Source organism: Athene cunicularia (genome assembly GCF_003259725.1).
Source record: "Athene cunicularia isolate RWA chromosome 4 unlocalized genomic scaffold, athCun1 chr4_part2, whole genome shotgun sequence".
NCBI lineage: Eukaryota > Metazoa > Chordata > Aves > Strigiformes > Strigidae > Athene > Athene cunicularia.
Window position 1 is genome coordinate 7,810,940 of NW_020799099.1, and position 17,013 is coordinate 7,827,952.

Sequence of the window (17,013 nt, forward strand, 5' to 3'; positions counted from 1 at the left end):
TATTGAAGCGCTGGGGGTACTGGAGGGGCAGTACTGGGGGCACTGGAGGGCAGTAGGGCAGTGCCGGAAAGGATTCCAATACCCCCCCAGTGCCCTGGGGAGGAAGGGCTGAGGCGGGTGATGTAGGGAAAACACAGCGGCATGGGGGAGGACCCTGCAGCGGGGAGCGGGATCCCCGTCGGAGGTAGACACCACGTCCCAGCGGGAGCACCCCAATCCATCACACACACACCCCGGGGCTCCCCACTGCAGGGGAGCAGACAATGTAGCAGCTGGAGGGGTCTGCAGTGCCAGAGGAACAGGGCTGGGGAGCAGGCTGCCATGCTTGGGCCAGGGGGGCATGGGGAGGGCTGCAGGGCAGGGAGGGCTGCCAGGGCCGGGGGGGGGAGGAACAGACAGCGAGGCTAGCAGGCCAGTGTGCTGCTTCCTTGTCTGGGAGGACGTGGCCGGCCGACAGGAGCCGGAGCAGGGGAGGGGAAGAGCACCCGAGATCCTTTTGCTGCGATGCTGCGTGCTGTGGCAGCCAAGATAGATGCAGGCGTCTTTGTAGGGAGAGCAGCGCTGAATAGAGACGCCGCTGAGAAGCCGAGCAGGCCCCTGATGCTGATGTTGTCATCTGTGTCTCTGTTATGTATTATTTCCAGCTGATTGGTAAAGATGGAAAGGGGGAGAGGAGGAGGAGGAGGAGGAAGGAACCTGGGGAGCTCTGGCCTGCACAGGAGCATTTATTCCCAGTCCCAGCAGCAGTACCATTACCCGGCCTCCTCCCAGGGGGGCTGCATGGAGATCCAGGAGCTGGCCTCCAAGAGGGTGGACATCCAGAAGAAGCGATTTTATCTGGATGTGAAACAGAGCTCCCGAGGCCGCTTCCTGAAGATTGCTGAGGTCTGGATAGGAAGAGGCAGGCAGGACAATATCAGGAAAAGCAAACTGACCCTCTCCTTGTCTGTGGCCGCTGAGCTGAAGGACTGCCTGGGGGACTTCATTGAGCACTATGCCCACCTAGGCCTGAAAGGCGGCCATGGTCACCGGCACGAGCACAGCAATGGCAAAGAACAGCATCCCCGGAGACGACAGCAGCACCCGCCACCTTCACCTCCAATGTCTGTCGGCTCTGAAGAGCACCCTCACAGCGTCCTCAAAACAGAGTACATCGAGAGGGACAACAGAAAGTATTACCTGGACCTGAAGGAAAATCAGCGGGGGCGCTTCTTGCGGATTAGACAAACCATGAGTAGGGGACCTGGCATGATGGGTTATTTTGGCCACAGCTTGGGACAGGAGCAGACAATTGTTCTTCCAGCGCAAGGGATGATTGAGTTCAGGGATGCTTTGGTCCAGCTGATCGAAGAATACGGTGATGGGGACATAGAGGATCGCCGGGGGGCAGATGACGAGCCCCCGGAGCTCCCAGAGGGCACCTCCTTTCGAGTGGACAACAAGCGCTTCTACTTCGACGTGGGATCCAACAGGTACGGCATTTTCCTGAAGGTAAGTGAGGTGAGGCCGCCCTACCGTAACACCATCACGGTTCCATACAAAGCATGGACACGGTTTGGGGAAAATTTTATCAAGTACGAAGAAGAGATGAGGAGAATTTACAACAGCCATAAAGAAAAAAGAATGGATGCCAGAGGGGACAGTGGTGAAGAGCAAGAGGGTCTCGAATAGAGTGCATTGGACTGGCTGTCTGGCAAAATAAACAAAACAAGTAGAAATTGGTGAGAGGGACTGACCTATAGTAATTTCAAGTTGCCCCATTTTTTTGTAAAGTCCTTTTCTGGTAGTTCTTGCTAACTCCAATCTGTAATGCTATAGGAGTCTGGTTATCATGTTAAATTATGCCCAAAACATCTCCGTATGTCTTTTGAAAGTACCAACCTCCCGAGTCCGTATGAGTCAGCTGCTTCGAGTGTTGAAGACTATGGAAGTACACGTATCAGCACAAAAAAAAATCCAGCACTCTGACCTTTAAATAGTCTAGATAAGGCTTGTGTTGCACTTCAACGTGATACAGAAAAAGCAACCCAAACCTTATGCTGAAATGTATCAGTTTCTGCTTATGATGGGTTTTCCAGGACTGAATTCTACCTGTACTTGGTCAAAAGGCTGAGCAGCATAGCTCTAGGGCATTTATGACAAAAAATCAACTTCATGTGAATTGCTGGTATGTGTATGAGGAGAGGTAGAGGTTTTAAAATTGGCATCTGCTGGTTACTGAGTTTGAAACGATATTCTGTGTGGGTAAAACCTTGATAACTGGTCAGACCTTTATAATGTGCTGGTGAAGAATGGAAGTTTTCTTATTCATTTCATAATTTTGTGCTGACCATATAACCCAAGTATCCCAGAATATATCAAAGCTCTACTCGAGTGCTAAGCCTTCTGAGTTAATAGTAATGAATATCCCACTCCTCATCTATGTGTTCTGCCCATGTGAGGCTGGTGATTTTTTTTTTTTTATAATGCATTTGTCCATAATTTCCAAAGGTATTTTTATATTAGGGGCGTTATGGGTTCCAGCAGGCAGCTGTGGAGCGGGTATTTGGAGGTGGAGGGACCACCACAACCAATGCTCCCAGCTTCTCTCCTAGATATGAGATTAATGCGGTTGTGATATTACCCGTGCAAGGAGAACACCTGGGTGTTTTTCTCCTGCTGCGAGAAAGACCTTTGTGGGGTTTGGTGCACCATTAGATATGTATAAAAAGGCATCTGTCTCATACTTACCTGTAGTGCATTTCAGAAACCATGGTTAACACCATGTTGGGTTTTCTGTCATGCTGATTTTACAGGTGGTGTTAGGAGATAGTATCTGTGCCCTGCCATCACCCTTTTCCCACCCACTCAGAACTGGGACTGTCATCAAGCAATTCAATCCCCGAACTCCCCCACCCAGGATTCAGTGTCGTCCTGCTAAAGTCTCTGTAATGTAAATTTTACATCTTGTGATATAAACTCTCTGCCTGGAGGGAAAATGTGTACAATTACCTGTTTCGGAGGTTGGCGAAAGATTTTGAAAATTTTTTGTCATTTCTTAGAACATGAATACTTAAAACATAAGGGGCTTTTCTAGCCTTGGGGCGACCAGCTCCTTCCCCTCTGAAACCAGCGGGAATTTGGTTGAGCTCCAAGTACTTCCAGTAACGTGTTGCCCACCTTTAAGATCTTTTTTTAAGTAGGCATTACTGTGTCTAATCAGATATTTATAATAATTTGAATAGTTTTTTTACAGAGTGGCCTAGTGTGCACGTGAACCAGCTATTTTGCCATACAACCGTTAAATGTTTTGGGGTTTTTTTTAATCTGTTGAGAAATGTATTTATCTCCAACCAGACCGTTCACTGATCTTAGTCTGGACCCACCTGCACGCTGAATGGCCACACTCAAATCAAATGCTATTACCTGTTAACATCATAAACCATAACGAGAAAAGTTGGGGAGGCAGGGGTGGGAACCAAAAGGATAATCTGGACTTTAGTTTGGGTACTAAAACTAGTCAATCTGTTTTAACTTTAAGAAAAAAAAGAAAAAAGAAAAAAAATAAAAGCTTGCACCAAAGTCACCAAAGAACCTTTAGGAAAATGTTACGGTTGTGACAAGAAGTACGAAAGTTAATTTCACTGTTTTAGGTGATTCCCCCTTTAGGTAAAACCACACATAACGGTTACAGCAACGAAGCTTTTGGCTTAGTGTCAAAAACTCCCATCCATTTCTGCGTAGATCATTCTTTTAGGTACTTTTTCAACTCTCGGAGAGATGTTCTCGCTCCACCACACAAACAGTTAGCGGACCATGATGAATCAGCTGGAGGTTAAACATATTGGTTCATCATTGCTCTTAGGGCTTTGGTCCCAATGGTTTTAACAGGTCATCAATTAAAAAGAAAAGCAAAACCAACTTTAAAATAACTATATCCTTTTATTGGTGTGAAACCAGAATTTAGTGAATGAGTCCTTGATGTGTATGTTAGCATATTGCTGACTGCTGCTGCCCGTCACAGTGCCTGGAGTAAAAAATTAACTTATATTCTAACAAACTGGAGCTATGAATGTACAAACTTTTTACACTCTCCTTCCCGTTTCTATGTGGCATTCCTCCCCTACGAGCTTGACATCTCCCAGTCCCAGCCTACCTTTGTCTCAAGGTCTTGTAAAAGCTCCTATGTTGGAATTAGCCCGAGTGACCGCCTGTGTTGTAAGTGATCATGCCTTCCCTGTGTTCCTGTAGCGTTGGTGAGGAAAATACTTGCAACGGGCAAAGTGATTGGAAAGGGATAGTTTCTTCACCGTTTTAAAAGAAAAAAAGATGCAAAATGGCTTTCCTTATTGCTGCCCATTGTTTTAAAAAGAACCTTTATCTTTTGTTAATGAATTGGCCTTCCAATGGCATTCATTTATTGTAAATAACACCCAGGAATTCAGTGTCTGCTGCCTACCAGGTTGGGCTTGGTTCTGGCACACAGGTATCCCATAGGATCCACTAATGCATTTACTCCCCTGATGCGGGATGCACCTTAGTATCCAAAACTGGATGGGGATCATCACGTTCATATCACCCATGGGTAAACCACTAGCCACGGGTTTCCACTGCAGTGGAAAGCACCGATGTTTGCAGATGTTGTCGCTGGAGGGTAATACAGACTCACTCGAAATGTAGCAATGCAAGGCTTTTAATGGTGAGATTTGGAAATGGGTTCCTTGTTATTTTTGGCAGCGCGTCTTCACCTTCCGAGAGTGGCGGTAAGACGGGCTGCTTGCGTGCAAAAGGGCCCATCAAGATGCTCGGGAATGCCGAATCCATAATGCGTTTTAAATGTTCATTCCTGATGCCCTGAAACTGCCATGTCCCTTAAACTTGAGAAAACACAAGCTTATTTGCACTAGAAAGAACGGCCAAAAACAATCCTTAGGAGGACAGGGTGAAGAGCACCATTCTGAACCTCTTTTTTCTCATGAGAGAATTTCCTGTTCAAGCCCTCACCTCTGTTTCAAAATTGTATGGTCCCGGCAGAAAGTCTGTCAGTTCAATAATTAAATCGTAATGCACTTTATATTGTGTAAATAATACTAGGAGCACATTTCTGCTCCCGCTCTGGTAAGGGGATGCTTCGGTAACATAGTCTAATGCTGAAAGAAGTCGTCTCTGCATGCATGTGTCTGTTAGAGACCTATTGTACTTACTTGGTCCAGCTCCGCTTGTATGTTAGAGGAGGACAGGCGCTATATAGAGGATCCTCTCAAACCACGAAGAGTGGGATGATTTTTTTTTTTTTTTTTTAAAGTTGTGATTTGCAGAGCTGCTGAGCATCCTCAGCTCTGCCATTGCTGTGGCTCCTCGTCCCTTCTGCGAATCAGACCCTCAGTGTTGCTGTTGAGGCTTAAACCCAAGCTTTTCACATACAGTCTCAACAAAGTCAAGTCCAGCAGCTCCTTCGTACTTGGCTTTCCCTGATGTTGGTGCAGAAGCTGGGGCAGTCCCTAAAAAGCTTATCCCAGGTGGAAGGGGCTGTGGGGGCTTCCTCTGCCTTGCATCTTGGGGATTTGTTTTGAGTCCAGCCCATTGAGCCGTCCTTCTCTGTAAAGTACGGAGGCAGGGGTGTGCTAATGAAGGGCCAGGAAGTGTTTTGCGCTGGTGTGGTGAGATTAACTCTCCAGGCACTCTGGAGGAGATGGCAAAACCTGCTGTTGCGGGTTCTTCACATCAAGTCTGGATGACAGACTTTATCCAGCAAGAAGCTGCAGCGGTTATTGGTAATCTACTCGTCGTCGTGTTTCTTATCTGTATCCAATATATACAAATTCATATTCACATATAGGCATTAATATATTTATATGAGTATATTGTAGCCTGTGGTAGCTCGTAGCAAAATAATCTTATTTATCTGAAGTACGCAGTCTAAAGAGTGGGCAGTTTTCTCCTACTACCGGTCTGGATAAACACGTTATTTCACCGAGGCCTGATTTTGTGCTGTTCGTCACAGCCCTTGTAAGATTTCTGCTTTTAAGCACTCTCATCTCTTAGGTTTTTGGCAAGGCTGGAAGGGAAAACGTAGTCAAAAGAAGGCAAAACTCTTCCTTGGAGGTGTTGTTGAGGTGAGGTGAGAGCTGTAAAGAGGCAGCTGCAGGTACTGCCAGCCACACTGCATTTCAATGCCATCTTACTGTCCCCTGGCTCTGCAAACCTGTACTACCATGTTAATAAAATCCCAAGTAGGAGTATTAAAAACCTGTCCTTTATACAAAAAAAGCGCAAGTGATTACCAAAATCAATGTCAGCACATTTTTTTTCTGCTAAAGATGTCATAGTCTAATGATTGCATCATTTTTTTCCGTAAACTCACAGAGAAGGGAGTTGGTAGTGGTTAGGAAGCCTACTGCTTACTTGACTTGCAGCCCTTTTATCCAAGTGTAGTAATTTTTATAGCAGAAAAGGGTTTATTATTGTGTATTTTTATTAGGCAGATTTTGCACCAGGTCAAAAATTAATTAATAAGCGGTTCTAGTTCCATGGCGTTCATACTTTTGCTGTACATACCACATATATATATACAATTTATAAAATAATTCTTAAAGAAAATTATATGTTCTGTTTAATTTTCTATGGAACTTCCTCCAAAATTAAAACACGCTTTATTTTTACTTACTTAGCATGTTGTCATGTCTAAAATTCACCTTTCCCCTACCTTTTCAAGTAAAGGTTGTATTTGAAATAAAGAGTTTATCCAAGTAAGAGTGGAAATAAAGGCTACACTTGACATACCATAATCTACTTGCATAAACCCAAGCAAGGCTGTTGCCCCATAGACTTTGCCAAAACAAATCATCCCGCCAGTGTGAACGCTGGCATTGGGGAGCAAAGCTTGTCCAGCATGCCCAAGGTTTCCTGGGAGAGCATGATGCATCCTCATAGATGCCCAGCAGGTTGGGACCATGGACCTTGTCCCCTTGGAGGAACATATTGGCAGTGACTTGAGGTGGCAATAGGTTTAAGCCATCCTCGTACCTGTGGATGATGCCATATACACAAGTTGTTTCCTGGCTGTAGGGCATACTCCGTTGGGCAATGGCTGTATTGTCTTTACATTATTAATGCTGGTGTGGTGATGTCTTCTGTTAACCTCTCTGTCCTTTCACTTTCATCTGGAGTCATTAAAATTTCATCGTGTAGATGCAAAACCAAGCAAATTTAAGTATCTGGAGAAAAAAGATTCACCTGTTGGGCTTTTTTCTCCTCTGTAGAAGTGAAACCTGTGGTTCGTGTGAAGGGTCGCCATTGCCCTCTGCGTCCTACGCACTTGCAGTTCGTTATCACTTTGCCAGTCAGTGCAGCAAAATCATCATGGCTTTTGGGGATGTTTTGGGGTGATCCGGTCTTGCCTAAAAATGTCCGAATTCTGTCATGACAGCAGAAAAAAAACCCTGGCCAGGGGATAAAGTGCTTCTGGACTTGGGTGTTTTGGAAAAAGCTGAAGCCACATCTTTTTCCACTTTGTTTCTCCAAAATCTGAAGGAGCTTTCATGGGCTGACACTGATTCTTCTTCCTAATATTTTGTCATGCCCATGATCACTTCCCCACCTGTACCTCCATAAAGGCAACAGTATTTTAAAGCTTCAAGGTAAAATAAAGTAACATGGATTAAAAATTGCTTTTCCAGAAATGTCAAAGCACAAACTGAAGTTTTAGAAGGTAGGCTTCGTTTTGGCATTTTTCTGATGGTTGTAATTAGATTGTTCCTTCTACATGCTGAGGCATCATGTGAAACATGAACCTGCAGCCTCTGGGCTGTCTTATGTACATTAACTTCTAGAAAGGTGTATGCTGGATGACCTTCTGGCCTTTTCATGCTTGTTGGGCATGTTTTGTGTTGTACTCTATCCCAGAGGTATGGGCCTAGCCTTGAGGTGCCTGGCTACCACCCCAATCAAATTGTCATTTATGGTTTCCCAACTCATCTTCCTAATTGATAGGCTACCTCGCGACGCTTGGAGTGGCACATGGAAATTGCTAGCTCTGTACAGATTATCCACCGTAAATTAAAAAAAAAGACATATTCTGTCTCTTGGATGTTTCAGACCCATCCTACATACTAGTATTCAACGGGGCAAGATAATGGCTCCTGCCTTGGAGTTGTTAGTTGGAGATGCAACTGGTCAGATAGATTTCTTAGCTGCGGTGGGGAAAATCCATCCTGCAGGCAGAAGTCTTCATCTAGCTGTTTGTTCATCTTGATCATTTGCTATGCAGAGATTAATTGGAGTAAAAGATCACCCTTCACGTCAGTTGCAGGAAGACAGCTAAAGCTAAGGCTCTCTGCCCAACCCCACTAAGCACAGTGATGATATAACATCTGTGAATTTATGTGATGCACAAATTAACATGGAGGAATATTAAATATATATATATGCATATACATATTGAAAATAGTATTTTTTTTCCTGTTTCCAATAGGTCCTTCCCTTTTGAGATGTTGAAATGTTAGCCGTCTTTTCTCTTTTCTGTATCAGAGATGTTCAACGTGCAATACAAGCAGGGAGATAGATTTCACAAGCAATATCAACATACTATACTATTAATGTAAAATCTTTATACTACAAATCGCGTGCAATAGAATCTGCATTTCAAAACAGCAGAGAGTATGTGGGATAAAAGACACGGGTTAACCTCAGGCTTTTAGAAGTATTCCCATCTGCTCGTTGTTCCGAGCACATGTTGTTGGCACGGTGTGGAGGGAGAGGGGGAGTAAGCGCAGAGATAAGCGCTTCCCACCGAGGCAGAGGAACGAAAAGGCAGGAGGAGGCGGAGGGAAGTGAAGACAAGATTCGTGCTCCAGGGAGTTGCAGAGCATGATGATGGTTTTATCTGCGGTAGGAGGAATAGGTGGCACTGTCAGTGCTGGAGTCCTGCAGAGCTGGGGAAGGAGGCAGAAAGCCTGGATCCAAACGCTCCTCTCGGGCACCAGTGTGGGTCTCTTTGGCTGGGTCTTCTTCCGTGCAGCACATCTGTCTGGCAGTAACACACTCTGCAAGCACTGAGTCTTGCCAACAAACCCATAGGGGCCAAGTAGCTTCTGCAGCTTGCTTTATAAGTCTCGAGCGGCTTGGCTCTTACTGTGCGGGGAGGCTTGCCCGGGAATATCTGCAGAAGCTTAGGGCTACATAGAAGTGTTGGTGGCCTGTAAGGTTTGCTCATGCCATCCCAATTCATGGATGCTTGCACATGCTTTTCACTGGAGCCTTGCTCTGCACACTGCTCTGACTGTCTCCTGCTCCAAGAACAAGCCAGAGCTGCGTGATGGAGGGTTATGTTATTGATGGGGCAGCAGCTTTTTTCCATTTCAGACGAAAGGTGTTGGTGAAGGCTGGTGGAGATCAGAGGAAAAAAAAATGGCTTTCAAGAAACAAACTCTGTGCCTGTCTTTGCAAAGGGGTTTGTGTCATTTTTAACAAAACTCTTTGCAGATGATCACCACTTTTATCGTCTTTGTTTTTCTGGGCACCAGCGTTGGTACTCTGGGGCCTGATGTACAGAAACGGTCCGTGTTAACAGCTGTTGAGAGCTGTGCTTTGAACGAATGAAGTGCTGTAATAATTGCGAAGACTATGGAAAAGCTGTCAGTATCTCAAGCTGGGCCTCCTGATAATGGAGGCTAGATCACTTTGGCTTTATTCTGCCTGTGCCTATGTTCCCCACCGATAAAATGGTGTGAATGATACCTCCCTACCTCAAAGGGGTCTGATAAAGATGAGTTCATTTGGTGTTAGAGTTTTTGTGATGATTTGATGGTGATCAATACTGATGATCTCCAAAAGCAAAACAAGAATATATTTCCTGTTAAGTGTACTGAATAGATACGTATGCAGTGTTTGAAAGGTATGCATAGATAAGGCTTGGACTGCATACAGAACGATGAATGAAAAAGAAACCCATATGCTAGAGGAGGAGGGAAAGTTGTAAGAGATTGAGCAATTTAGCTCTCTATGCATGTGTCTGAAGCACAGAACTGAGGTTACTCAGATAATCCTTAGTTCTGGCACTTCCTGACCTTTAATTGCACGGTTTTCCAACTTTTTTTCTCTGCTGTTTTGTATGAAGCTATATTGGCATACTATTCAATAACACCAGGTTGTTCAATAGATTTGGGTTTTCAGTCCAGAATGGAGTCTCACAAGCCTTGCAAGAACTCCACCTCCAACTCCCTCTCTGAGAAGGAGGAAAGAGCAAAGTCTAACGGCGAGGAGGATGAGAGGAACTGTGTAAGATGTGTTACAGTAGGGTTGGCAAGGACCTATGGAGAACATCGGATGTGTTTGGTCACCCGTTCAGAGTTGGGACTAGCTAAACCCGCCCTGTTCCTCACACTGATTTTCAGTCAGGCTGGTGCTCAGTAGTCTGCTGAAAGTTACAAAGGAGTACCTGACTCTAAACTTAAATTTGCAGGCATGAGGGTGCCTCTAACAGTACGTTTCAGGGTCCACACAGCAAAAAGCATCTATATTTTTCCCAAGTTGAACAACCTGGGAAAAATCTGTTCTTTTAAATCTCCAGTGATTGATACTCCCCAGCCTCCCTCCACAAGCTGCTTCAGTGGTACACCCTGCTTACTCTCAGATACTTTTCCTGCTGTCCAGCACATGTGCCCTTTGCTTTCATTTAATTCTATCACTTTTTGCCTTAGAGGCCATGCTCCTGAGAGGAGTTATGGAAACAGTTTGTTCTTTTCATTGCTGCAGCTCTCTTACATAATTAAAGACCATTGTCAGGTCTCTTCTGCATCCTTGTCTAAGCAAATACAAAGCCTTCCACTAAGGGTAATTTTTAGCCCATGTCCTGTTCTTGCTGCTTTCTGATGAGTCTGTCTTTTTCATGAATCCAGACTTACAGAATCCAAAACCAGGACAGGTATTTGCTCTGCAATCTTACCAGCTTCGAGTGGAAGGATTGCAAATGAGACAAGGTTTTGTACACCCAGTATGCTGGGTTTTTGCAACAGCGTACATGCTGCCTCCAGACCAGTTTGTAACTCTGTGTCCTCCCAGGTCCTCTTTGGTAGAGCCACTACCAGGGCAGTCCTTTCTCACTGTCTGTCTGTACTGTAGTTCTTGCACTTCTCTAATAGTTTTAGAAAAATCAGACTATTAAAATACCAGAGCAAACATTTTTCACAAAGCTTTGTGACAGAAATCTTTTCCGTACATGGTGGAGTGGCAGAACACCATCTATCATCCATTCCTCTGCTTATTTCTGAATTGGACATGGAAAAAATAGCCCATCAACAGGCATTCTCCTAAATATTAAATATCCTCCTAAATACTAAATATTATGACACTCTCTCCATCTTCACCATAGAAGCAGTAACTCTAGCACTTACAAGATACCTGTTTAAACACAAATGTAGAGAATGTATCTAGTGACAATATAAGCTCCCTATGCCAATTTATTTGGAAATATCAGCTTTCCCTTGCATAGTCACCAAAATATTTACATGAACTTCGCTAGCTTTAACTATGATTTTGTTGAATTGGCCCTCCTCTCTGTTCATTCTGCCTCTCCCATTTCCTCTCTACCATTGTCATTCATGCTCATGCTCCATCTTTCCCTCCTCTAACATCTAATGGGCTTTCTGATTTTCTGCAGCATTAGGTCAGCACTGCTGTTACTCATCACTTACAAATTTGATCTCAAAGCAAAAGTGGACAGCACTTGAATTGCAGTTTTTCACAGTCTTGCCTGCAGTAAAACACTTGGCAGAGGAAGAGCTTGTTCTTCTTTGAACAAGAGTCAGAGGATCAGGTCATTATGGGGACCTGGAAAAAAAAAAATCCCCAAGTGAGCAAGACACTTTGTGTTGGCATTCAGTCCTGGGTGGCTCAACCTTCCACAGGGATGTCCCTCCTTCCTCCAGAAAAGTTTTAAGCTCTTCTATTGACTTCCTGGGTGGCGAGCTATATGTTATGCTGCTCAGAAAGCCCTTCAGCTACCTTGTCTTAACATGATTGTGCACCATCTCCTTCCCAGCTGTGCTGCAAGTGGTGCCCACACAACCGTGCCAGGTAACTGCCTGAAGAACCCTGTTTTAGGTTTTTTTTCCAACTCCCAGAATCTTTGGCCATGCTGAAAGTTAATTGGATTTTTCTTAGTAACATTTTTAGTGCAAGGAGATCTGAGAGTTTTGTGTAGATATAACTGTAGAGAAGTTCCTTCTGTTCCATGCAGGTTCTCACGCTGCTTTATAATCGCTCAACACGTATATCCAAGCGCCTTCCAGAAGTGCATTTAAGCATATGACTAACATCTGTCAAGCAGCAGTTGGTCTTTCTTCCCTCCTCTTCCTCAGGGAAGGGCTGAATGTGCCAATGCAGTCCTGGTATTTTTAACATAAATTAATTATCCCTGCTGTTCTACGTTAACGCTGTAAAGGGTGAGCTGAAGCATGTCATGTGCTGGCAGTGGCAGACCCCGACAGCCTCACAGCATGGGAGCAAACTACAGGGCTCGCAGGGGGCCAGGTCTGACTTTTACATCACTCCCCCTGCTTCCTTCGGTAACTGGTGTTGAGCAGAAGCTGTTTTGTCCCTGGAAGTTCCCCTTCAACCACTGCTGCTTTGCAAATTGTCATTTTTGATTTGAGCATAGCACAGAGGAGTTTGCTGTGCTGCTGCATGGTTGGGAACTACCTGATGCAATAAGACCATCTCTCCTCTGAGAAGCTTGCAGGGGGAATCTAAGGCCAGAGACAGCATGTCGGTTCAGGCAGAGGAGAGGTGACGGAGCAGTACTCTGGATTAAATGAAACTCAGTGTGCAGTCAACAGATGTATTTCTCTTTGGGATGCATTCACAATAGCTGCTTTTTCTTTTCTTCTGGGTTTTTGAACACTCCCAAGATCTTTATAGTGCTGGTCGGAACAGATATTTGCAAGGGAACTGAGCTGCCTCTGAGGACAGTCACTTCGCTGAGACACCAGTAAACTCTGAAAAGAGTTTGAAAACTGTAACATTGTGCTGGTGCCACTTTTAAAAGAGTTTTTTCCCAGCTAGGTCTCGCAGCAGGGATGAGCAGAGGCTATTGATAGCCAAGAACAGAGGGCAAGGCTTTGATTCAGTTCTTTGCAGCAGTATTTACCCTAGATCCTATAACTCAATTAATGCATGGCAAATGCCTTTCTTCTCTCTTCACCTTTCATGGCAGGTGCAGGATTATACTAGTGTGCCTGTGTCTATGAGTTAGTCCTCCAATATGCCAAGGATTTTGGGGCAGACTTCTGTGTTTCTCTGAGCTCTGATGCTTTCGCAAATTCACAACAGTAAATACAAGGGGAAGAACTAAACCCAAGGGCCAGTCCTAAAAGTTTGTTTGACTAAACCACTTATGCATTTCTAGCTTCTAAAACCTCTCTGGCAAGGGGATTTTGTCAGCTGGTGTCAATTTAACATGTCCATCTCCCGTTCCACCCCTAATCATCACAATTATTTTACTTTCAAGTCTGTTAAAGCTGTAGCATGTTTCTTGTTGATGGGATCCCTTTCTTTTCTGATATATAAAAAGTTTTGTTGGACCCTTCCCAGGGTTGTGTGCATATCACTGTAGTTAGTGGTGAAGTTTTCTGATTTAGACATTTTTAATAGTCCTCCCCATCCTGGTAAAATTAGGGAAAGAGTTTTTTGGCTCAAACACTTACTTATAAAGCTAAGAATAGGCACCATGTTTCACGAGGTGAACCAAACCTCCTGCTTCTTATCTCAGAGCATATCCTTTAAACTGGCTTCTTATTTCTTGCTCGGTCTGGTTGCAAATGTCAAGTTCACAAAAGCAGTGTGGGTAGGAACCCCTACAGATGTTTATATTGCTCTATGTATAGGTACATTTTTCTCTTGCTTTGCTTGCAGGGCCTCATCCTGGTTGTGCTGTTCCTTTCCTCAGTTTGACCACTGAGAGTATTTATCAGTCCAGTTCATGTCTCATGGGCAGCCTGGCTCAAGAGCCCTAAATCAGGCTTTTCCTCAGAAGTTTGCCACCTGTTTTTTAAGCCGTTGCTTATGAACCTCTCTGAAAATGTGCAAAGCCGAGATGTGCCTCGATTCCCTCGATCCCCATGTGTTTGCTTATTGCTGCAGCCAATGTAGAACAAAAAGACACATAGCTGGTTATATTTTTCCCAGGCAGTCTTCCTCTGTGTCTGTTTTGGTATGTTTTGGCCTTAACCATTCCAGGGACCAAAGGCATCTTGTTCTGTGGCTCTCATCTGCTTCTGCAGCCATTGCATGGACAGTGGGGCTCGCCACAACTTGTTGCTGTGCCTGGATCCGTTGTTACATGTGACCTTAGTTTTGTTTCTTTGAACACAGAAGTAAGTTTCAGTCTGGAAGTATGTGTCTTGAGCTAAACATTGCCAGGATTTCATCCTCCCCGGGACATTTAAAGTGGTCACAGAATAATTAGAGTCGCTTTTTCATGCATGCGTAACAACAGCAAGGCGCTTCCACATCACTGTGAGAATCAAGGGTTTGATGTGGGTTAGTAAATTCAGGTATGTGGGATGAGCATACCCACAGCAAAGTAGCTACAAAGGTGTTAAGATAAGACCTGTGCCTCTGGCAAGTCTCCTGTCTACTCTCTTACAGTCCTGTGCTGTCTCTAGTTGCTGTGGTGGGTGACAATGCAGGGAGCCACCAGGACCACATGTATTGCATGTCACAGGATAACTAAAAAAGGAAGGTATAATCAGCTTTATCCTGGATACCACAGGACCCAACTATTTTAGCCTTCCTTTTCTACCTTGTGGGACTTCTAACACTTGCCTGGTGCTCAAGTAAGGCAGTCACTTTGGAGAGTGTACAGACATTTCTAACCTGGGATTGGCAAGTGCCAGCATGCAGTCTGCATGTAAGATTACTGCATCCTGGTCCCCATGCTCAGTAACTGCATTTTGTGCTTATGCCAGCACAGTTATCCCTCAGCACTGTTGGGGGTGACCCTGAGTTCCTTGTAGCTATCTGACTGAAAAAAAAAAAAAAAAGAAGAAAAAAAGAAGAGGGAGGTGCTGGAGTCACCTGATGAACATTTTCATAGATGCTGCCGGCTTTTAACTGTGGGTTATCTTGGTGAAGGCAGATTTACAGAGACTTTTCTTTGAAAAACAGCTTAAAATTGTCAGTTTATTTGGCAGTGCATGTTTTGTGCTGATATGTGTGCATCCCCAAGAAAACCCACAATCCAGAGGGTAAGGCAGAGGTGATGCCCACTTACTTCTCCCTGCAGCAGCAAACTGCAGTTTAACCTGTTGCTTCTCTCACCTCTTTTCTGCTCATAGGAGACACCCTCTAAAGTGGGGATAACCTCCCTAAGTGTGCTTATCCCTCTTTTAGACAACCCACAGCCTCATAAGGTTTCAACAGCAGGCTTTTTACCATTCCTGAGGTGATCTAAGAACAGGAAGGGACTGCAACTCCAAACCTGGCAAAGATGCAGTTGCTTTTGCTGGATAACCTATCAAGAAGAAGATGGCACTCCCAAAGTATTTCTGCGAGTCCCCCAAAAGAGGAGCAGAAAGTTAGAGAAGCAAGAGGTAAAGCATGAGCCAAGAGGTAACAGTGAAGACTGACCCACAGCTTGGACTTTGCAGGCTGTTTTGGAGAGCGTGGTGACTCTGGGGTAGACTGGTCTACCACCCCTGTTGTTGGTCTCCAAACCTCCTCCTGAGATAGGCTCTGAAGTTCCCTCCTACAGAGAGATGCAGCCTTTTCAGCCCCTCTGTGTCACAGGAGGAGAAAGAGAGAGCACCAACTGGAAGGTCCTCTTAACTTCCTCACCTTATCAGGCTCTCCACAAAGTGAAGCTCATCCTCCTCCTCCTCCTCCATACTGTAGGCCTTGAGCTGTTGTGATAAGCCCTAGAGATGCTCTCTGTGTTTGTTCAAAACCTATGCCAACCTCTTCCTCTCAGCAAGGCTGAAGATACTGTGCAAAAGAGAACAAGCAAGAGGCTAAGCCATGGGTATTTTTCACTTGCCTCAGCCTAAACACCAGCCTCCCCCAGCCTTTCAGTCTTCCAAGAGTTTCCTTTCTAGCCAAGCAGTTTGTTTTCTAGAAGAAGAAAAATCAGTACTTTTGTTTTAGCTGGAGTCCTCTTTTACTAGTGAAGGCATTTTCTCCCTCTCCTTTGAATTTTGTATGAATGCAGAAACTACTGTGAAATAAGAGTTGTAATATTGGGAAAGGGGAGATCAGAACAGAGCGTTCCTCTGGATAGGGTTTGATGCAATTTGAAGCTGCTTGTAGAAGATTGGCTGCAAGGTAAACTGATTTGTGCTAAAAGAGCTGGTGCTGTTAAACTATGTTAGTGATTCTTTAGTAGATGGTCCAAAATAGCTTTTTTTGTGACCTCTGACCTCTAGGAAAGATAACCACATTTTTGATCCTAGACTGAAGGTATAATTCATGCTGGAAGAAACATGTTCCTTAGAAACCATCTCAGGATGGCGTTTACTGTCAAACACATGGCATGGAAACTTAAAGAAAGCAAACCAAATATCACACATCTGAATCAACACCAGGCAAGTGTTTGCAGAGCATTGTCACTGAGCTAGCCAACCACACTGAATTTGAGTTATATACGAGCTGTAATCCACCTTTCTGCCCTCAGGGCAATGCAAAATTTCCAACAAACACCTGTGTACCATGAGAAGGAGTTGCAATTAGACAAGCAAGGATCTCCTGTATTTGCAGCATCCTGCTTTGAACCTAGGCTCGATCCATTGACTGTAGAGGTGTCATCCCCCTCAAGTGAAAGCAGTCCCCTCCAATCTTCCCATGTTGTGTCAGGCTGTGGCGCCTGTACAAGGTGGTAGATGCTGAGATGGGCGTTTTGTTGGAGGGGTGCATTTTGAGAGCAGTGCTTGGTCACCAGCTGTTGTTTAAGATGCTGTGGCTTTCTGTACAGCAGACAAAAAAAAAAAAGATTTCTGGTTGAATTTTGTTAGGGGACTGTTTCCTGCCAAGCCACACACCCTA

The 17,013-nt window shown here is 44.7% G+C and overlaps 1 protein-coding gene across 1 annotated transcript; it reads left to right on the top strand.

Annotated features, from left to right (window-relative positions):
• Positions 1-649: 649 nt before the first annotated feature.
• On the top strand, positions 650-10,126 carry PURG (purine rich element binding protein G). Its single transcript, XM_026847765.1, has one exon. The coding sequence runs from the start codon at positions 658-660 to the stop codon at positions 1,669-1,671; it is 1,014 nt and encodes a 337-aa protein (XP_026703566.1). The 5' UTR covers positions 650-657; the 3' UTR covers positions 1,672-10,126.
• The last annotated feature ends 6,887 nt before the right edge of the window (positions 10,127-17,013 follow it).

Coding starts and splice junctions, on each gene's coding strand:
- PURG (XM_026847765.1), top strand. CDS start 658: ATGGAAAGGGGGAGAGGAGGAGGAGGAGGAGGAAGGAACCTGGGGAGC.